The 22,808-nt window shown below is 38.5% G+C and overlaps 1 protein-coding gene across 1 annotated transcript; it reads right to left on the bottom strand.

Annotated features, from left to right (window-relative positions):
- Nucleotides 1–54: 54 nt before the first annotated feature.
- cmn (calymmin) lies at nucleotides 55–22,017 on the bottom strand. Its single transcript, XM_039787950.1, has 65 exons — nucleotides 21,949–22,017; nucleotides 21,151–21,201; nucleotides 20,754–20,798; nucleotides 20,608–20,643; nucleotides 20,304–20,351; nucleotides 20,144–20,194; nucleotides 19,799–19,843; nucleotides 19,669–19,704; nucleotides 19,370–19,417; nucleotides 19,210–19,260; nucleotides 18,861–18,905; nucleotides 18,713–18,748; nucleotides 18,409–18,456; nucleotides 18,249–18,299; nucleotides 17,888–17,932; nucleotides 17,758–17,793; nucleotides 17,459–17,506; nucleotides 17,298–17,348; nucleotides 17,115–17,165; nucleotides 16,517–16,555; nucleotides 16,304–16,354; nucleotides 15,839–15,889; nucleotides 15,355–15,405; nucleotides 15,222–15,272; nucleotides 15,042–15,101; nucleotides 14,888–14,950; nucleotides 14,763–14,810; nucleotides 14,596–14,676; nucleotides 14,427–14,477; nucleotides 14,276–14,323; nucleotides 14,126–14,170; nucleotides 13,795–13,836; nucleotides 13,651–13,692; nucleotides 13,516–13,563; nucleotides 12,825–12,878; nucleotides 12,666–12,731; nucleotides 12,354–12,410; nucleotides 11,763–12,206; nucleotides 10,544–10,705; nucleotides 9,358–9,405; nucleotides 8,962–9,015; nucleotides 8,664–8,708; nucleotides 8,511–8,561; nucleotides 8,316–8,375; nucleotides 8,063–8,116; nucleotides 7,906–7,947; nucleotides 7,769–7,825; nucleotides 7,600–7,638; nucleotides 6,687–6,737; nucleotides 6,567–6,605; nucleotides 5,142–5,210; nucleotides 3,812–3,880; nucleotides 3,557–3,622; nucleotides 3,283–3,339; nucleotides 2,978–3,049; nucleotides 2,794–2,865; nucleotides 1,911–1,982; nucleotides 1,747–1,818; nucleotides 1,593–1,661; nucleotides 1,434–1,496; nucleotides 1,273–1,338; nucleotides 1,142–1,180; nucleotides 768–1,055; nucleotides 451–507; nucleotides 55–366 (listed from the first exon to the last, which is right to left on the bottom strand). The coding sequence occupies exons 2-65, from the start codon at nucleotides 21,161–21,163 to the stop codon at nucleotides 362–364; spliced, it is 4,014 nt and encodes a 1,337-aa protein (XP_039643884.1). The 5' UTR covers nucleotides 21,164–21,201; nucleotides 21,949–22,017; the 3' UTR covers nucleotides 55–361.
- Between the last annotated feature and the right edge of the window lie 791 nt (nucleotides 22,018–22,808).

Here is a 22,808-nt window from a genome sequence, read left to right as displayed (position 1 = left end):
CTTTGCTGTAGCATACCAAATGTATAGAAACACATACAAATGAGTAATCCACTGTTTAGTATTAATGGATGGTTTTATTCAATCAAATTCTGTACAATAATAATAATAATAACAGATGTCTGCCACAAGTAGTAAAAAACCCTCTCCCATGCAAAATAAATTAGAAGGTAATGCAGGGTGCATAAAAAATATACATAAACAGAAAACCTAACAACTCAAAATGTTTAAATGCTGTTTTATCTCTACAAACAAACACAAAAATACCAGGAATTGTCGACAAACAGAAGAAAATAAAAATATACAATTAGGAAACATTCAAAAATAACACCAAAAAAAGATTATATTGTCGTTGTCTGCAGGGTTAACCTGTGTGGAGAAAGATGAGTGGGATGGTTGTACAGCAGTCAGCAAACTGAAAATGATCAACTTTTAGTTTGATTCTGTTCTTACCTTGGTAGCCACTATTCCCAAAGAAGCCATTCAAATCATATTTGCTGTTCTTTGCTCCTGAAGACAAAGAAAAGAATTCAAACTGTTATGGAAAAGTTTTTAAATGACTTTTATGTAATATTACGTATACTTGTGATTATTTCAGAGTTTGGTGAACTTAAAGGAACAGTTTGACATTTATTTCTGAAAATGTAATGAGAAGATTGATACCACTTTTATACCGGCCTGTTAAATAAGAAGCTTAAAGGGCATAAAGAATAGAAACGAAAAAACCGCTAGTGAAACCATTTGTCAAGTTGGACCTCTCTAGGACTTGCCTTGTGGGTGAAAATGCAGTTTGAGATGCTGCTGGATGTGAATCTGACGTGGCAGCTGCTCTTGATGAAGCAGCTCATCAGGTTGCTCCGGCACCTCAGCCACGCCCTGCATTTCTGTAGCAGGTGCGGAGTCAAGGGCGAGGCCAGCAGTGCCTGCGGGGTCGGGCAGGTCCTCAACACCCGCTCCGGGCACCACATCATGTGTGAAGGCCTCCACAGGTAGATAGGATGGGACAGCGGGGTAGGCCAGGGTGGGGCTGGGAGTAGGCGCTGCAGGAAATGCAACAACTAGGGAGGGAGAGAAAACTAAGATTTCAAGGTTGTCTTTTTTGCTGTTGCACCATGTATGCAATTAATTAATTTCCTAGTTTTACCTTCTGGCTGCACTTGTCCGTTTATATAGCCCATATTTTCTGAAAGTGACAAACAGTTAAACATTACCTGAATGCAGTTGAGCCACAAGAGACCACCATGCAGAAATACACACTATGCAGTATATACTTACCGTATCTATCAATGGACATCCCTTCGCCTTCGACTGCAATTGCTGGTGTCGGTACCTCTCCCTTCACTAAGAGGTCAGGAGAAAATAAACAGATAAGAGATTGGGGTCTTCAGTATATCTGTGCTGCAAATCTCAAAAAGAACCCTCTTTCCCTGACGCACCATTAAATGTTCCAGCTGAATCTGGCTCAAGAGGCAGGGGCTCATATGGTAAACCATCTGCATCTGTTCAAGGCACACACAAAAAAAAATATGAATGTACAATTTATTTGTACATTTCGAACCCAACTGCTCAGGTTAAAAGCAATAATGACAAAATACCATATTCTCCACCAGATCTGCCTTCAGATGCCGATTCAATGGGCTGCGACTGGTATGGTCCCTGGTTATCTGTTGACAGATTGATGTGAAATCATTTAGTAAACATGTTTAAAATGAGTGGTATGAAAAGAACACATAAAAGAATGAAGAGTACCATATTTCCCAAAAGATTGTGCCTCACTCCCAAAACCAAGAGCTTGTGGTGCATAGGGAACTTCACCGCCACCTTTTCAACCACATTGAGACAACAAGTTAAACCAAAGAAATAAACAAACAAGCAACAATTAGAAGATAGCTGTCATGTTTGCTGAATCTCACCGTATGTGCCTGTTAATTTTCCACTCTGTCCAAGTCCAAGAGATTCAGGCTGATATGGTGACCCAGCCAGACCTGGAAGAAAATATGAATGAATAAATGAAATCTTTATTTCGAACGATATAAACAAATTGTTATACAAATAAAATGTATAACAAAAAAACTAAAACAAAACAAAATTTCAACATAACACTCGACCTGTTCGAAAAGGGATAGGTAGACGCCATAACGCTGGCCATAATGCTGGCTCTTCCATGTCCACCCTTCACAATAAAAGTCCAGCTTAAATTCACTGAGTCAGAGTATTTTGCTAAGAGCAAACTCATTAAAAAAGAATTTTTGCCGACACTAGATATCAAACAAAAGCCAGACACCATATCGTATTAAGTTGCTGTGAGCTTAAAAATGTCCCACTTCTAAGCACACAGCAGAAGATAATGCCATTTTGGAGCTGACTGGGCAAAGAGAGCAGTCTTCCTCCTTCTCACTCAGACTCACCCTGGGTCCGGTTGTTGAAGTGTGCTGCTAATACCATTACCAGCAGCAAAATACCCTTGCGAATCAAATCCATACCTCAACTTTAACCATCAAGCCTGTTTGGGAAATAACACCTTTGCATAAGTGATGAAAAAGACAACACTAAAATGTAGTCCTCTCTCTGTCTCAACAACAACACACACATTTCAGAGCCGACTGACTCCGTCTTTGTGAATCCAATGTGAGCCCATCGTTGATTTACGGAAAATTTTGCTGATTGGCTCTCATAGCGGGCCGGATTGGGTGGCCCAGTACAGCCATCAGTCCATGAGGCAAATGTCTGGGATTGGTCCACATTTTAATTGTGATATTTTGTGAGTAAATTCTGAATCTGCAAACGTTTTCTTACCATATTTGCCAGTAGATTTGGCTTCAGGGCTTAGTCCAGCTGGTTGAGCTTCATAAGGCATTCTTCCATAACCTGTAGACAAGATGGAGAAACAGAGGAAGAAGAGAAATAATATAAAAAGGTTACGGGGTGAAGTGTGTGCCACAACTAATCACAACGACAATATCAAAAGGTAATTATTCACCATATTGGCCGGCTGTATTTCCATTACTGGCGAGACCGAGAAGCTGCCCACCATTGGGGAACCCACCATATCCTGATCAAAGATAGAGGAAAACCAGTAAGAAGTCTTTTCACAGTCAAGTGTAGATTGTGGATTTAATTTCATCAGCCTATCAGTTTCGTGAATGGCTATTAAAGTGAAGACACAACTACTATAAGCCACAGCTGATGATCACACTGACCAAATTGTGCGGCTAAACTAAAAAAGGTACTCATGGTACTGCACCTTATTTTGAAATATAACATAATGCTTGATAAATGACTCACCATATTTTCCAGATGATTTGCCATCACCAGCAGGCCCATAGGGGCTCCCACCATAACCTTGATAAAATAGAGACATAGTTGGGACACGCATGGACTCATTAGACTGACTGTGCATGCTTGTATTGACTCTTAGTGGACTACAGTGACTTTGGTATAAACATTCAATCAAAACACATTACAAATGAATTAATTTGCAGTTTCCATGAAGACGTACATGCAGTGTCCACATAAATAGACTGAAAAGAAAGCATGCAATTACAACATACAGACATACCATAATTTCCTGCACCATTAGTCCCTGTACTGAAGGGCTGTCCACCAAATTGCAACCCACCAATGCCTAAATCAGAGTGAGCAGTGAGTGGGCAGAGAATAATGTTGGTTGGCACATGAATAATAAGATGTTTAAGAATTATCTTAGAGTTCTGCACATCAAGATGCTATAAACTCATAAAGCCGTAAATAAAACTCCCTTTCCCTTCAGGCTACATTATAGTGGAGTGATGGAATATGTCTAACAAGCACTCACCGTATTTCGTGTTTGATTTCTCTGCACCCATTCCGAGGGTCTGACTGCCAAAAGGCAAACCACGCATTCCTGTAACATTGGAGAAAGGTTAGGTTCTGGTTTGTTGGATTTACTGAGGTTTTTTAACATTAATATGCGTTCCCCCAGCCTGCCAACGGTCCCCCAGTGGCTAGAAATGGTGATAGGTGTAAACCGAGCCCTGGGTATCCTGCTCTGCCTTTGAGAAAATGAAAGCTCAGATGGGCTGATCTGGAATCTGCTCCTTATGAGGTCATAAGAAGCAAGGTTATCTCCCCTTTCTCTGTTTTGCCCGCCCAGAGAATTTGGCTCACCCATTAGAGAGAGACAAGGACGGACTGACAATCTGTGCGTTCTGGAAAAGTCCAGAACGGCCATCCAACCGACGGCCATCGGCACAAATAAAAGTCTAATAAAGCGATATTAAAAGCCAAGAGCAGGGGGCGCAAATACAATCACTTATATGCTATGTGTAAAACCGAAGAAGAAGAGTAGGCCTACATCATTAGACGTGAGTTAATTCAAATTGAAAGTCCAAGTGCCAGGAGCAGGAAACATTATAGGCTGCCTTTATTCCTATCTTAGCGAATTGCATAGTCAACTCAACATGAGTGTGCATCATGATTATGAAAAACATCGTGCCATTTAGTGCTGTCAAACTTAACGTATTTAATAATTTCTGTTAATCACCCTCCACCTTGCCCCCCCTCTCACCTCCTCAATAGCTACAGACACAGAAATGGCACATACTAAGGAAAGCTTAGACTGGCTCTAGTGGCTGTAATTCTGCACTAAGGCTGAATTTCAGGAAAGAGACTTCAGATACAGTATTAGGGGACCACTAAGGCCTATATAAAAGCATCCAAAGAGCACCATGTCATGGGACCTTTAAAGGTCCCATTTCATGCTCATTTTTAGGTTCATACTTCTTACTAGGACACATAAAAAAAACACTTTATTTTCCTCATACTGTGTCTAAATATAACTGTATTCACCCTCTGTCTGAAACACCGTAAAAGCAACTGTCTCTTTTAGCCCCCCTCCTGAAAAAGCCCAGTCTGCTCTGATTGGCCAGCATTTCCAGGTCTTCTGTATCTGCACTCTCGATTTCTCTGCACCGTCATTGCCAGGGAATGACAATTCTTCCTACCTATATATAGTATAGTTGTGACATCACAACCGTACGGTTTCGAGGCTGCATTTCTGAATATGGGCTATATACATTTCTGTGGATTGAGTGTTTTGCACGTTTTTTGAACTATGTACAATATGACCTTCAATAAAAATTTGAAAGAAATCAAGTTATACATACCACCATACATGCTGCCCAATTTTCCATTTGGACCGAGGCCAGCGGTCTGAGGCTCATACTGGCTCATTCCTGCATGAGTACACAGGAAATGTTTGTGTGTTGGATTTATTGACTATAACATCTCAAGGGGAATATACTGCTAACATGCACATAGAATTCAGACCAAGACCGTTTTGGAAATCAATAATCAGATTACTGAGGTGAATGCAAATACACTGATAGACCTACATACTGGACCTGTGATATTGACATGGTATGGCAACAAACTGTATGAGATAACAAGGGGTTCGCTAGGGGGTCCTCAGAGTCACTACAAATATGTCGGAAAATATACATTAACATGAATCCAACATATTATTAGCAAAGAGAAATCGGCCTATTACTAAAAAACAACAACCTAAACAACACTAATGATAGGCTTACTGGCCTACAGGTAATGTAGCCACTATGGTAGCCATCCTCAGATACAGTTAAGCTTAAGGATTCACTGTGCCTTCCACATGTATGTTTGACATTAAAACATGATGACATATGCATATGTAAATAGTAGCTTGCAGTAGTATTGTAGGGCACCATAAAAGGTATGTGTATAGGCTTTAGGCCACCCTACATGTTATCGTAGGCCCAGTTTAATATGCAACTCAATTTTATATATATTTTTTAATATCAGGTTAGGGGTCCTTAAAAAAGGTTGAAGACCCCTGCTGTAGGAGCAAAAAAATAGATGGACATTCTTACTGATTCAAGCTCAAAATGTGTTGCATATCAGCATTTTGGATTTCAGCCACTGTTATGTTTGTCATTTTGTTGTTTTGGGTCTGTTTTTGCACACACAACACTATCAGTTTTCACTGTGGATTATTCTGCTCACCCATTGAATCATATTTTATTATGATGGCATGTCTTACCATCTAGTCAAACAGGAACCCCTGGGGCTCCATTGTAAGGTATCTGTCTCACACCAACTGTAGAATCAGCAGTTTATTGGACAATAATGGATCATTTTCACTAGTTAGTTTTACTATCAATGTCTTATTAATCTCATTTACTTCAACCTTATTGTAAGAGCCAATTAGTGTCCTTGGTATAAATAGGAACCAATCTTTGGTTCCTCAGGTGCAACCCGGAAGCACATACAGTTTTTGACCATGCACAAGCAAACACAAATACGCACACACACACACTCTCACCACTACACAGGCACACATACAAGTAGTTTGTCTGGAAAACCAAAGATTTTATGGAAATAAATGGAACCAATGGTTTTAACTGCAAAAATGACTTGGACTTTCATTGATCAAAAAGGTAAAAAGTGCGTCAATTACTCTACCCGTGGAACAGCACCTTAGGGGCTTAAAGCTTGGGCTTAGCCACTACACTTGTATTTATCTTTAACTGTATCCTCACTTGCCACCCATATCATACCTGATTTCCCATTAGCATTGGGTACACCTTGGCCAAGACCTGGAAATAAAAGAGAAACGTTTACTTTTGCTGTAATTCACACAAAATTAAATGAACTAAATTGCATATTATGGTACTTGCTTGCATAGTCAGGTTGTACACCAGTACTGTAGCCATCTCCATTTCCATACCCTGCGAAAAACACATCATAAACTATCTTAGTGCTCTGTACTTACACAATTATGTGTCTGCAATAACTACAGGAATGTATCATCTACCAATTCATGGTGTTTTAAAGTGCCCATATTATGAAAAAAACACTTTTTCTGGTATTTGGGGTGTTCTTTTGTGTCTCTGGTGCTTCCACACACATACAAACTTTTAAAAAAATCCATCCATGCTGTTCTGAGTGAGATACGGTTTCTGAATGTGTCCTGCCTTCAGTCTCCTAGTGAGCTGTTCAAAATCGGCTCGGACTGTGACGTCACAGTACGAAATGAGCTGGCTAACCACAACCGTTAGCTCGTAGCGTTAGCATTAGCATGCTAACGCTAATGCTAACACTAGCATGGTACCTCGTTCTCAATAGCAAAGCACTGCTACAACACACACAAGTTCACCATAATCTACAAAAGAACTACTTACATGTATGCCCTCATTTAGAAGTCTCCCAGCTAATCCTGCCTTGTAACTGACTGAAGTTGGAGAAACAGCCTGTCTTTTACTTCTATGGAGCTAGCTAGCTGACATGATCTACATCTGAGCTACTGAGCATGTGCAAGTGCAATCAAAGATAGTACAGAAGAAGAAGAAGAAAAGAGGTCTCACTCTGTAGCTAAAACAGAAACCAGGTGAAAAGAGGATCTACAGCAGTGAGAGAGAGCTGTGCAGTACAACAAAAATATGGTGTTTTTTGAAAATTAAACCATGTAAACCTATTCTGGTACAACCTTAAAATACAGTTATGAACCTGAAAATGAGTATAATATGGGCGCTTTAAATCAAATTATGGATACAGTGCTTTAACAAAGTTAGTGTAAACATCCAAGCCTACCTGACTTGGACTTGCCTGCTTCACCCAGACCGGCATTTCCTGAGAAAAATTGCAGAATATAAGTAAACTGTACAGATGGGGGGGGGGAAGCTTCTGTGGGCCTAACTTATCATCAGTTTACAAGCTAAATTAAAAGACAATGTTTAAAGCTTATTCTTTTAAAATGTACCTCCATATGAATTTCCATTTCCATATCCAGCTCCAAGGTACGCTCCTTGCCCATAACCTGAGAGTATACAGAACAATTATCAACACACAACACATTCTGCACTTGAAATGCTTTAAAAAAAAAAAAAAAACACTCACCAGGTTGCTTAGGTTTCCCTGCATAAGGATATCCAAGTCCTGCTGTACACATAAAACCAAAGAATTCACAAACGCATCTAAATTTCATTGGAAGTGAAAGAGGAAACCATAAAAATATCAATATTCACTGTATGTTTATATTTTCAGAAAATATTACCAGCTCCATATCCATTGCTGAGTCCAGGGACAGTGTAGCCTCCTGCTCCATAACCTTTGGATAAACAAAACTTTATTGAGACATATTAGTCTGCCTTCACCTTTATACCGTGGAAAAAAAACAACAAGTAGAAGTACAGTAAATTAATTATTACCAGATTCCTTAAAAAAATATCAATTGCATTATTGATTTTACTGGATGAATTTAAAACCTTAGACTTTTCTCTCACAGCTGTTATTAGCACACTCCTTACCTGGTTTATTGCCTTTGGCTCGGCCTCCATTTGAATACCCCTCTGCACTGGCACCGTGTCCTAAACAATGGCACAATTTCGCTACTATAAGGCCAACAGTTATGATTATACCTGTAGCAGGTTTCATTACCATCTGTAAAATACTCCATTGTGAACATTTCATACACATGAATATTGAGAATAAAGTGGCTTTACCGTTGGGTTTAGCACCATATCCGTTTGGAACACCGGATCCTGCTGGATAACCTCCAAACAAATGAAAGAATATAATAATATAAACAAAGTATTCTTGTATCTATGCAATATACACCCTTTATGCCATGACCTGAGTCACTTTTGTACTAGTACCTTTTGTGTTTGTGCCAGTGGATGCTCCAGAACCTGCATTATAACCTTAAATGACAAAACTTAGTTTTCATCATATGCTTCAGACTCTGTGTTTAATATTCAAATCAAGGGTTATAAATGTGCTACAGACAATCAGTGCGTTCATGTAAAGTTTCACCTCCCTCTAATATTTCATTGAATCAATTAAAAACTATCCAAATTCCTTTCGAATACATTGTGCATGCGGTAAAAGTAAAAATACACATTTCAGCATGCAAATGCTGTTAGACCATTTGGGAATATAATCCTCCCAGTTTACCAGGTCTTGGTAGTTTCATCCATTGTCCATTTGGTACTCCTGATGGTCCACAGTCTATAGAATACCAACAGGAACAAATATTACTAGCACAATTCAAGATTTAAAAGTAAAACTAACAGATATGTTGGCTACATACAACAGAGTCTACAACACTAACATCAGCATGCCAATATGCGCACAATTGCAATGCTACAGTAACATGCTAATGTTTAGCAGGTATATTGTTTACCAGTTTAGTTTTGTGAGTGTGTTAGAATGCTCGCAAATTGGCTCATTAGCACTCAACACAAAGTAAAACTACTATTGGATACATTTAAATTGTGAGCTAATGATGGCGCTACAGGACCACCAAAGTTATTACACTTCATGTTCAAAGTAAAAAAGAGAAATGTTTACCAGGTTTAGCTCCCTGTCCCTTGGAGATGGAAGCTTCTCCACCGTTCTCTGAAAATCAGGAGGGACAAACTGATAGATCAGATCTATGCACAGTCTCTATAGTATTACAGTTGCAACATCAGTAAACAACAATGTTAAAAGCAAGCAGTGGGTTGAGTCAGCTCATGCATCATGAATGCACCAAATAAACTTCATAAAGGATTAAGATAACACATATCACAAGGACCAAACAAACAGTAACACACTTAACACATTTAGTCTTGAAACGAACACTGGTTAATTCTCAACCTGCTCCACATGTTAAAAGGAATAGTTTGACATTTTGAGAAATATGCTTATTTGTTGTGTTGCTAAGAGTTTGATGAGAAGATTGATACCACCTTCATGTCCCTCACGTCTGTAAAGTAAATATGACACTACAGCCAGGAGACAGTTAGCTTAGCTTAGCATAAAGACTGGAAGCGGAGGGAAACAGTTAATCTTGCCCTGTCCAAAGGTAACAAAATCCATCTTCACGCACCACTAAAGCTCACTAACTAACACTTGAAATCTTCCTTATATCTGTTTAATCTGTACCCAAACTTTAAGTGTAAAAAGAACAAGTTGTGGTTTTACAGGCTAGGCTAACTGTTTCCTCGTTTCCAGTCTTTGTACTAAGATAAGCGTGTCTCCTAGCTCCAGCTTATTTAACGGATAGATTTGAGAGTGGTATAATCTTCTTATCAAACACTCGGCACGAAAGCAAATTACCGTATTTTGCCAAAATGTCTCTTTAAATGTTACATGTTGATTATTTAAATATGACAACGCTTGGTGAGGTTTTAAACAAAAAAAACAAACATTAGCGATAAACACATCTGAGCACAAGTTATTGGTCATTTTCTGAGACAACTCTGAAGAGAGCATGAAACACAGAAACAAACACAATTGTAATTACACAGAAATCTGTAGAGCTCTAACAATTATAACCATAGTCACTGGCTAGGATTCATTCTCAAGTTAACACTTGGGATTTATTGCTTTGAACATGACATTATGTTGTAAGTGTAAGACACTTAGAGTCATCATAACATCCACAATTCTGTAACAGACTTTTGGACAAAGTTAGGACAGACACAGGATTCAGTCAACATTTACACATGCAATACAACACTAGTAAACACACCCAAATCAAGATTTGGTTTACCAGTTGCCCCAGTTTCTCCTGCAGGGAGACCTTTGACCCCGATCCTGTCAGGTCCTGCTGCCTCTGGCTGACTTTTGATGTTTACTTCTTCTGGTGCGACCTCAGGCACACCCACAGCCAGTGTTTCTTCAGGGGTGATGCTCCCTGAACTTTTGGCTGCCACTGTTTCAGGAACAGATTTAGTTTTTAGGGGTTTGGTGCTTTCAGGGGCAGCAGCCCCTTCACTCGTGCTGTCTACTCCTAAAAGAGCGTCTGCCTCTGCAAATTTTGCTTAGACACAGCACTTCCAGTCACATAACCTGGAGGTCATACATTTCATCAACTAACAGCTACATATTATTTTGCTAAATGTTTGAAAATAATTACTGATAATGTCCCCATACAGTAGAATATGCGCATCTGTAGAAAAAACACGAAAATACTTTTTCCCTGTCTATACAGTTAATCTACAAATTCATATAATTCATATTCATTATAAAAACATAATTTTTCACTCAGCACTCAGCAGATTTTGGCGACATTGCCACAAGCAACCAGAGTCAGATAATGTTTTCAAATGTTAAGTACACAATTGTAATTCAATAGAACAGTGATATTCTGCTATTTTATTTCAGTGTTAAATTATTACAACAGTGCAAAACATCCTGGACAAAGCCAGAGTATACTAATACTCAGTTAGTGCATATGAAAGGTGCATGTATGTTGTTTCAAAAGTCCCTGAGAAACAAACCCACTATTATCAGATGCTTTTTAAAAATCTTTTCACTACGACCTAAAATGAATAATTAAAGTAAAGGTTAAAAACTTAAGGCCACAAGACCGTAAAAACTATATAAATCCATTGAGGAGTGTAGACTTCTACCATATAACTTCACATAAAACTCAGTTGATGAGTGGCTGTTTTGTTATAATAAGTTGGAAAAATATAACTATATTGATTTGCTATATATTGCTATATATATTGCTTGGTTTCACAGGCGATAACGATTTTGCATTTACTATTTTTCTCATTTTTACCATTAAAATTAGTAAAAATAACTCAGAGATCATTTGTTTAATATAAAATAAGTAACAGCAGAGCAGATCATTGTTTTGTGCGTCTTTAGGGGTACAATCATTATTATTTGATATTAAAACATTGAAAAATATGTCCACTAACCACTGAAGTATTGTTTCCTGCCACAGAAGCCCTGTACAGATTCAGGTTAAGGGTACTTGCCTTGAGGGAGGACTGCTGCCGGCTCTGGTGCTGGGCTAGTCTGCGGAACCACTGGTGCAGGTCCAGATGTGGCTGCCTTCCAACCCTTGCCCTGTGGGCTCATGGGTGCTGGTTCAGGTGCAGGCTTTGGGCCTTTGCCTTGAGGAATCGCTGGTGCTGGTTGTGGTGTAGCCTGAAGGATACGTGGTGTCTGTTTGTAGCTTTTTCCTTGTGGCACAGGTGAAGGCAGCTTTTGATATTTCCTTTGTGTCACCATAATAAGGATACCACTCGTTGGCTCGGGGGCAACGGGTGCTGCACCTTGAGTTATTACTTGTGGAGGTGCAAAAACCTCCTCTGGTGTTGACCTTGACTGCCCAGGAGAGAGAACTCCCCCTTTTAGGCCCTTTTCATTGGACGCACCTGCACCCATTGTATCCTTCCCATTTGGCATCATGCTATGGCCTAAAAACCAAACAGAGATATGTTGTCAAAAAACTAATTTAAATGGAAAAGATGTCTACAGTGAAACTTAAAACATTAGGTCAACTATACAGTAAAAGTGAAACGTAATGTACGACACAAAACACATGCATGTACAGGAGCATTTACCAGTATTGGCTGCTTTAGCCAACTGTCCGTTAGGTACACCAGCAGGACCACCATAGCCTGTGGAACACAACATTTTTTATAAAAAAAAATCCTTAATCAAATAAGCACTGCACACATTGTGAACACAAGACTTGCAGATCAATGCCAAAATAAATACTGAGTCAAAATGATGCTCAAAGTTTATATGCATCTTTTGTTTTAATAACTTCATTATTCCCTTTCTTTCCCTTCACTAGTGTGATGACACAGCTGAGGTTCAGTTTGGATATCACCAACATTGCATGGGTTATGTATATTATGCAGAATATTTACCAGTGCCAAGTGCTCCAACTCCTTTGGTAGTTTGTGGTTTTGAGCCTCCGCTTGGCCCTCCGTATCCTGCAAACGAGATTCAAGTAGATCAATTTTGACAAATTACATTCAGTCTATTAATAAATAGAATAAATTTGACATTTTATAGCTGGAACTCACCATTGGGTTTACTTCCATATCCACCTAATGCAGCACCATTATTAACTCCATGACCTTGAGAAAAAATATAACAAGAAGTAAGTAAGGCTAGTAATTATGGAAGCACTGAAATACCTAGTTTAAAGCAAATCAAACAAAGAAATAAGGTGAAATACAACACATAACATTTACTGTGTCATAATTAAATGAAAAACATAGATTAAAAAGGAGAATAATTTAGCCTTTAGCCTAGGTGTATAATATTTCAGTGTTGTCCAGCAGAGGGCAGCATAGACCTGCCAATACTAAACGCAAAGAACATGGGAGTCCATTAATTTGCATGGAGGTGGTGCAGAGGACAATCAATCAACTGTCCAATCACAGCTTGGAGGCGTTTTTTTTAAGATGAAAAGCTAAATAATTGTCCTTTTAACATACATTATTTTTCCAAATTTAATTATGACAGTAAAAGCATAGGTAACAATTAAATACATACAACAGTGTGCATTGCATTTCACTTTATTACTTTGTTTGACTTGTTATGTAGGCAATGAAGTAGGCAATGAAATAAACTACACATTACTGTAAATAGGTTGCATATTTTAACAGGTTGTCACCAACATAACATTACATAAATATACCATCCCACTGAAACAGAAGGACATTCTTTTACATAAAGAACATCTATAAAACACTAAATACGGTTAGTTACCATTGGGTTTAGCTCCATATCCGTTGGGAGCAGCTCCAGTTCCATAACCTATGATAAAACAAATTATTACAAAACCATCCATATAATATATAAGCTTGTCCTTTTTTTTTTTTTTTTTTTGGGACACGTGGTTACCTGGTTGGTGTCTCAATGCATCTCCTCTGGTCGCTCCATATCCTGTAACACATTCATGAAAGCAAATTACTTTATATTCTGCCATCAAAGTAAAGCTGTATTTTGAATCATAATCAGATTTGAAAAAGAAGCGACAGTCCTTACCGTTGGGTTTGGCACCATGCCTATTTGGAATATTGCCATAACCTAAAAAAATAAAATTGGAGTTATGCTGACAACTTTGTCTGTGCTTCACAAGAGATCCACAGATTCTCTCATTTGAACTAGTTATTTATTGTTTCGGAAAATTACGTTATTGCTTTGCATTACCTAAAAATTATAGAAGTTATGTAACAACTTGGTGCAAGAGATGGATAATGGTCTAAATATACTTAAAAAATAACGATAAAAAAACAATAGTGTCCATACATCAAGGAAGGCAATACTGTACTTAGATCAAAAATAATCCCATATATGTAATTGACTCCACATTTACCTAGTTTTGCTGGCTTGGTAGCTCCACCACTGGGGTATCCATAACCTCAATAGGTTCACAAAAAGCAAGAATAATTAACTTCATACTGTAAATTAAATAATAATAATAATAATAATAATAATAATAATAATTTCTTGCATGTTGACTCACCATTTGGTACAGCTCCATTCCCATTAGGGGCTCTGGCTCCAGCATAACCTTAACATTTTACAACACAATTTTAAATTATTTTAATATTAGAGGCTTTTCAAACGTTTTAGTGGACATGATATATTATATTGGATATTAGCTCAAGGTTTACCATTGGGTCTTGCACCTTGTCCATTGGGCACACCAGCTGCAACACCATAGCCTGCAATTTTAGAAAAGGGTTCAGAGCATGAACATGTTATCCAAAAATACATGAAAATAATCAAATTTCGATATGTATAATAATAATGTATAATTTTAATTTGACAGTATATTTCTACCTGGCTTCGGTCCCTTCATTCCTCCATTTCCATACTGAGGTCTCAGACCCAAACCAGCATTGCCATAAGCGCCATTGTAGCCTATAAATACATTAGACACATATATATTAACAAATCATTTATGTTTAATTCATCATCCCATGAGTGATGATTTGTGTATGACCCACCTCCCATGGGTTGACCTCCATAACCATTATAACCATTACCGCCATATGCTGGAAGAAGAAATAAAAGACACTGTCACATGTGTATTAAGTGGTGACCTCAGTACTGTGTCATGGCCTTCACTCACCTTGGTTCCTGGCAAGCTGAGGTACTCCCAGACCTCCGGAGGCTCCCATCCCCATGCCTGGACCTTACATCACAGAAATAAACAAACATGTATCAAGTGTATCAAAGTGAATATTACTATTACCTGGAAAACAAGGCGACAGAAGATGAGTTACCTGCCCCATAAAGTGGCCGTCCATATCCTTTCATAGGTTTACTTCCAGCTCCCCCCTGTCCTGGTAAATACAGAGACAGGCTTAAGTTTTATAGGCCTGAACAAACTGATGAACAGGTTTTGTTTCTGGAAAAAAACAAAAACTACCACGCTGCCAATTTTAACAAAACCTCTTTCTTACCATTTGGTCTTGCCCCATTGCCATTGGATGCTCCTGCTGCAGCTCCTTGACCTAAAGAGCAATTATTATATTTAAAGATATAATACTATTTACATTTTTCAACTCAAATATGTTCAGTTTTTGCAGGCATTACCATTGGTTTTAGCCCCATTTCCATTAGGTACACCAGATCCAGCACCATAGCCTGGCAAAAAGAGAATATTAATTAATCTACATACAGCACAGTATAGGAACTCACTGCAACATGTCGCTCACACTACAGTTCAAGACCAACAATCATTTCACATTTAAGTTAGGTTTAAAAAAATGTGTATGGTGCAGAAAGAGCCATATAAAGCCAATTATGCCTTCTTACGTGTGTTCAAACTTTTCAATTAAAATCCTTTCAGATTTAGGTGTGGTTTGGATACTATTCACTGTCTAATTTTAATCAAGTGACCCAAGCACATCACTGTCTGTGCACCAACATTAAGTTGGTGTAACTGACTGAATCTGACACCCACCCTTCCCACACCACTCTTAATGTATGTGTGTGTATGGGTGTGCTTTCATTGTACCATTAACAACCAATCAATATACATAGACATTTTATAACAATGCTGTAGGAGCTAGCCTACCGTTGCCTTTTGTTCCATGTCCATTGTGTGCAGCAGCTGCAGCGCCATTACCTACACATAGACACGACACAAACAAATTCCCTCTACTCATAATTTTACGGTAATAAGCAAAAACTTCAAATACATGTCTTTATTAGAAGGCCACTCAGTTTGTCATGACTGGTTTTGACCAGATCATTTTCTTACAGCTTCAGAAATGAAATTAGAAAATGCTTTTTTTTATATGTTTTTGTGCTGCTTGTCATTTTGAGAAATTCTTTTTTTGGGGTCTAGTAACCTGTGATGAACATGCAATGACTTTTTTATATTTTGGCAAACCAAGCACTTGCAGGCCTGTACTTGTCTGGTGGAGTTTATCTGATGTAAAATCATCATATTTCATTTGAAGCAAATAAAAAAAAGATACATTGTTTTCCATGAAATAACGTTATCATCAGTTACTGAGAATTATCAATGGCCACACACCATTGGGTCGAGCTCCATTCCCACCTAGAACACCAGCTGTAGCACCATAACCTAAAAGTCAGTAAGAGAAACCAACACTAAGAGACTCACTTGGAAATGTTGCACTAAGTTTAAAATGACCTCAAACAGAACAAACATTTCCAGCATTAATGTACAGTAATGTGAATGCAGCAGACAGTCTGTGATTGAAAATGATTGAAACTGTGGACTTACCATTCAAATGGCCTTTGTTTCCGTTTGGTGCTCCATAACCTGGACATAAAAGAGAATGAGTTTAAATGAATTTCAGCATCTGCTACCTGCTTTCTCAAATGACCATTTTTAGCAGCCCATATTCTCGTGACCCCAGCAATTAAAGCTGTCAAGTAGTTACAGTTTGTCTGTTTGAGTGTGGCACTCTATTTCCAAGAACATGGAGTAAATCCTGAATAACTTATACATGTGAAGTAAGCTGTTTTTATAATTGAATATACCATCACATCGAAAATACTAGAGCTGCAGAGGTTAATCGATTACTTGTCAACTTAATCGCCAACTATTTTGATAATCAATTCATTAGTTTGTCATTTTTTTATGAAAAAATAAAAAAATTCAGATTCCAGCTTCTTTGTGAATATTTTCTAGTTATAATTACTTGGCTATGACAGTAAACTGAATATCTTAGAGTTGTGGACAAAACAAGACATTTGAGGACATCATCTTGGGCTTTGGAAAACACTGATTGACATTTTGACCAAACAACTAATCACTTAAATAATCGACAGATTTATTGACTATGAAAATAATCGTTAGTTGCAGCCCTAGAAAATACCATTGCCTTTAGTTCCTTGTACGTTGTATCCGCCAGCTTGTGCACCGTACCCTGCCACAAAGAAAATTTTAATTGAACAGCATTGTTGCTAAGAGAGAGAGAGAGAGAGAGAGAGAGAGAGAGAGAGAGAGAGAGAGAGAGAGAGAGAGAGAGAGAGAGAGAGAGAGAGAATGTGTTTCATACCATTGCCTTTCATTTGTTGTCCATTGGTTGGGCCGGCTTTAACGCCATATCCTGCAACAAAGATCACAGTGCGATAGTTAGCTATAGTTAATTCAACACATTAAATTAGAATTATTTTTAAATGAGATGCAAACTGGTTGAGAGAATCATGTAACATCTACCATTAGACTTTGCACCATTTCCATTGGGTAAAACTGCTGGATTCCCTCCTAGATTAAAAAACAATACATATAGATTGTGGGAAAAGTTAGTGGAAAACAGTGAATCTTAAAGTAGTTTTTAGAAAGTTAAAACACTGAGTAAAATGTACTGCAGTACAGGGATTAGAAAAACAACTTTTAACATCCACTTTTTAAGACTATGGGTTGAGTTTGTTAGTTTAGTGGTACAATAGAAGCTGAAAATCTGCATTTGCTGCCAAATCTTCCATTTCGGTGAAAGGCCCACATTGGATTACCACCTTGTCCATTGGTTACACCAGCTGTTGCCCCATAGCCTTAAAAACAAGATGGAAAAACATTACCAAAAGATCTAAAGTTTTTACAGAGTGATAAGTGATAGTATTTTGCTAAAACTGAATGAACACTTACCTTTTGTCCCTCCTCCATTGGTCCCACCAGCAGCTGCACCATAGCCTTAAATAGAAGAGATGTATGGTGAGAACAAGTTAGAATAAGCTCTAAATTTGTGCTCGATGGTGTGGAAATACATTTACCGTTAGATTTAGTTTAATTTGCACTTTAAATATCTACTGCTGGCCTATTGCTTGAGTGTAACATTGGACAAATTTATTTCTAAAATCAAATCAATCTGTCATGCAGATTTATGTAACATTCTGTAATCACTAACCTAAGCCTTTTGTTGGGTGGGTGACTGAGTGAGTGAGTGAGTGAGTGAGTGAGTGAGTGAGTGAGTGAGTGAGTGTCCACATTGAGAATATGTGTCTTATACCATTGCCTTTCATTTGTTGTCCATTGGTTGGGCCGGCTTGAACACCATATCCTGCAACAAAGATCACAGTACGACTATATTGTAGCAAAAATCATTAAGTTAAATTAGAATTATTTGAAAACAAGATGCAAACTGGTGGAGAGAATCATGTAACATCTACCATTAGACTTTGCACCATTTCCATTGGGTAAAACTGCTGGATTCCCTCCTAGATTAAAAAAACAATACATATAGATTGTGGGAAAAGTTAGAGGAAAACAGTGAATCTTAAAGTAGTTTTTAGAACGTTAAAACACTGAGTAAAATGTGCTGCAGTACAGGGATTAGAAAAACAACTTTTAACATCCACTTTTTAAGCCTATAGGTTGAGTTTGTTGGTTTAGTGGTACAATAGAAGCTGAAAATCTGCATTTGCTGCCAAATCGTCCATTTCTGTGAAAGCTGAGGCCCATATTGGTTACCACCTTGTCCATTGGTTACACCAGCTGTTGCTCCATAGCCTTAAAAACAAGATGGAAAAACATTACCAAAAGATAAAGTAAATTTTTACAGAGTGATAAGTGATAGTATTTTGCTAAAATAGAATGAACACAGGCACATGGCTGAACTTACCTTTTGTCCCTCCTCCATTGGTCCCACCAGCAGCTGCACCATAGCCTTAAATAGAAGAGATGTATGGTGAGAACAAGTTAGAATAAGCTCTAAATTTGTGCTCGATGGTGTGGAAATACATTTACCGTTAGATTTAGTTTAATTTGCACTTTAAATATCTACTGCTGGCCTATTGCTTGAGTGTAACATTGGACAAATTTATTTCTAAAATCAAATCAATCTGTCATGCAGATTTATGTAACATTCTGTAATCACTAACCTAAGCCTTTTGTTGGGTGGGTGACTGAGTGAGTGAGTGAGTGAGTGAGTGAGTGAGTGAGTGTCCACATTGAGAATATGTGTCTTATACCATTGCCTTTCATTTGTTGTCCATTGGTTGGGCCGGCTTGAACACCATATCCTGCAACAAAGATCACAGTACGACTATATTGTAGCAAAAATCATTAAGTTAAATTAGAATTATTTGAAAACAAGATGCAAACTGGTGGAGAGAATCATGTAACATCTACCATTAGACTTTGCACCATTTCCATTGGGTAAAACTGCTGGATTCCCTCCTAGATTAAAAAACAATACATATAGATTGTGGGAAAAGTTAGTGGAAAACAGTGAATCTTAAAGTAGTTTTTAGAAAGTTAAAACACTGAGTAAAATGTACTGCAGTACATGGATTAGAAAAACAACTTTTAACATCCACTTTTTAAGACTATGGGTTGAGTTTGTTAGTTTAGTGGTACAATAGAAGCTGAAAATCTGCATTTGCTGCCAAATCTTCCATTTCGGTGAAAGGCCCACATTGGATTACCACCTTGTCCATTGGTTACACCAGCTGTTGCCCCATAGCCTTAAAAACAAGATGGAAAAACATTACCAAAAGATCTAAAGTTTTTACAGAGTGATAAGTGATAGTATTTTGCTAAAACTGAATGAACACTTACCTTTTGTCCCTCCTCCATTGGTCCCACCAGCAGCTGCACCATAGCCTTAAATAGAAGAGATGTATGGTGAGAACAAGTTAGAATAAGCTCTAAATTTGTGCTCGATGGTGTGGAAATACATTTACCGTTAGATTTAGTTTAATTTGCACTTTAAATATCTACTGCTGGCCTATTGCTTGAGTGTAACATTGGACAAATTTATTTCTAAAATCAAATCAATCTGTCATGCAGATTTATGTAACATTCTGTAATCACTAACCTAAGCCTTTTGTTGGGTGGGTGACTGAGTGAGTGAGTGAGTGAGTGAGTGAGTGAGTGTCCACATTGAGAATATGTGTCTTATACCATTGCCTTTCATTTGTTGTCCATTGGTTGGGCCGGCTTGAACACCATATCCTGCAACAAAGATCACAGTACGACTATATTGTAGCAAAAATCATTAAGTTAAATTAGAATTATTTGAAAACAAGATGCAAACTGGTGGAGAGAATCATGTAACATCTACCATTAGACTTTGCACCATTTCCATTGGGTAAAACTGCTGGATTCCCTCCTAGATTAAAAAAACAATACATATAGATTGTGGGAAAAGTTAGAGGAAAACAGTGAATCTTAAAGTAGTTTTTAGAACGTTAAAACACTGAGTAAAATGTGCTGCAGTACAGGGATTAGAAAAACAACTTTTAACATCCACTTTTTAAGCCTATAGGTTGAGTTTGTTGGTTTAGTGGTACAATAGAAGCTGAAAATCTGCATTTGCTGCCAAATCGTCCATTTCTGTGAAAGCTGAGGCCCATATTGGTTACCACCTTGTCCATTGGTTACACCAGCTGTTGCTCCATAGCCTTAAAAACAAGATGGAAAAACATTACCAAAAGATCTAAAGTTTTTACAGAGTGATAAGTGATAGTATTTTGCTAAAATAGAATGAACACAGGCACATGGCTGAACTTACCTTTTGTCCCTCCTCCATTGGTCCCACCAGCAGCTGCACCATAGCCTTAAATAGAAGAGATGTATGGTGAGAACAAGTTAGAATAAGCTCTAAATTTGTGCTCGATGGTGTGGAAATACATTTACTGTTAGATTTAGCTTCATTTGCACTTGAAATATCTACTGCTGGCCTATTGCTTGAGTGAACACTGGAAAAATGTATTTCTAAAATCAAATCAATCTGTCATGCAGATGTATGTAACATTCTGTGATCACTAACCTAAGCCTTTTGTTGGGTGAGGTGAGTGAGTGAGTGAGTGAGTGAGTGAGTGAGTGAGTGAGTGAGTGAGTGAGTGAGTGAGTGAGTGAATGAGTGAGTGAGTGAGTGAGTGTCCAAATTGAGAATATATGTCTTATACCATTGCCTTTCATTTGTTGTCCATTGGTTGGGCCAGCTTGAACACCATATCCTGCAACAAAGATCACAGTGCGACTATATTGTAGCAAAAATTAAATTAGAATTATTTAAAAAGAAGATGCAAACTGGTGGAGAGAAGCATGTAACATCTACCATTAGACTTTGCACCATTTCCATTGGGTAAAACTGCTGGATTCCCTCTTAGATTACAAAACAATGCATATAGATTGTGGGAAAAGTTAGTGGAAAACAGTGAATCTAAGTTTGAACAGCAAAATTTGCTGCAGTACAGGGATTAGAAAAACAACTTTTAAAGAGCCCCTATTACATTTTTGGATTTTTCCCAGCTTAGTGTGTAATATAGTGTTCTGTGTATGTAATAGATGTATATGTACAAAAAAAAAATCTTTATTTCACTCCAAATGGAGCTTTCTCTCCCATAGACAGCACTTTTTCTCAATTGCCTGAAACGCCTCGCCCACATTTCTTTTTAAAATTCATAAATTAGTGATGTCATTGATTGAGAATGCAAGCCCATTTTTCCAGATGTGCTTCCCCCTAGGTGCTGCCTAATGCGTGAATTATACTGGCCGTTCCCAACCTGGCGCGCACCATTGTGACGTCAAAATGAAATAGATCTTGCCGGTGCGCCCAGATTTATAACGCGCGAGCCGAGGTCCCGCACCACTCTTTTTTTTTCAGCGGCACACAACAAAGCGGAAACAGGAAGCATAAACGAGCTCCTGGGCAACCAGATGCCAGGACTCTCAGAGGCTGCAAGTCTCTTTTGTAAACTTACTGGGTTAAGATGAGTTCTTTTATGGCGAATTAAAGGCTTGATCCAACCAAGTAGGTCATTGAATCAAATTTCTTCTTCTTCTAATCTGTAGAAAGAGCAAAGTCGGTAGCCTTTGCTCATTAGCGCCACCTCTGTTCAGGAGAAGACTGCAATTAGTGTCACAACCTCCAGCGCGGGTATAAAGCGTGTTTTACAGTAACCGCAGCTGAGCTGGCGGGTGAATATGCGACGTCATGAAATCCCCGTGACTATTTATACCTGCGCTGGTGGTCGAGACACTAGTTGCAGTCTTCTCCTGAACACCGGTGGCGCTAATGAGCAAAGGCTACTGACGTTGCTCTTTCTACTAGCTAGAAGAAGAAGAAAAAGGTAAACAACGGCAGAACTGGCTGCAGCATTGCCGTCAATGCTTCGATTTGATTCAATGACCTACTTCATCGGATCAATCCTTTAATTCACCATAAAAGAGCTCATCTTAACCCAGTAAGTTTATCAGAGAGAATTGCAGTCACTCTGAGAGTCCTGGCATCCGGTTGTCGGCGAACTCATTCAGGCCTCCTGTTTCCGCTTTGTCGCGCGCCGCTGAAAAAAAAACAGCCGTGTGAGACCTCGGCTCGCACGCCATAAATCGGACGCGCCGGCCGGATATTACATCATTTTGACGTCACGATGTCGCGCGCCACCTTGGATGCGTCTAGTATATAACGGCTTTAAATAGTTACGGTGAATCCATGACGTCACATTTGCCCGCGCTAGCTGGGTTGCGGCCAGTATAATTCACACTTAAGCAAGCACAGCCCGCCCAGTGGCTTGTTTGAATTTGGTTGACCAATCACAACAGAGTGGGACAGCTGACCAAT

Source organism: Perca fluviatilis, chromosome 21 (genome assembly GCF_010015445.1).
Source record: "Perca fluviatilis chromosome 21, GENO_Pfluv_1.0, whole genome shotgun sequence".
Classification (NCBI taxonomy): domain Eukaryota; kingdom Metazoa; phylum Chordata; class Actinopteri; order Perciformes; family Percidae; genus Perca; species Perca fluviatilis.
Note: the sequence above shows the minus strand (reverse complement) of the source record. Positions and strands in the feature narration are given on the sequence as shown.

Coding starts and splice junctions, on each gene's coding strand:
- cmn (XM_039787950.1), bottom strand. Junction 10,706..11,762: donor GGCAGCAGTCCTCCCTCAAG/GCAAGTACCCTT, acceptor TTCCTGAAACAG/TGGCAGCCAAAAGTTCAGGG. Junction 508..767: donor ACTGCATTTTCACCCACAAG/GCAAGTCCTAGA, acceptor CTTTGTCTTCAG/GAGCAAAGAACAGCAAATAT.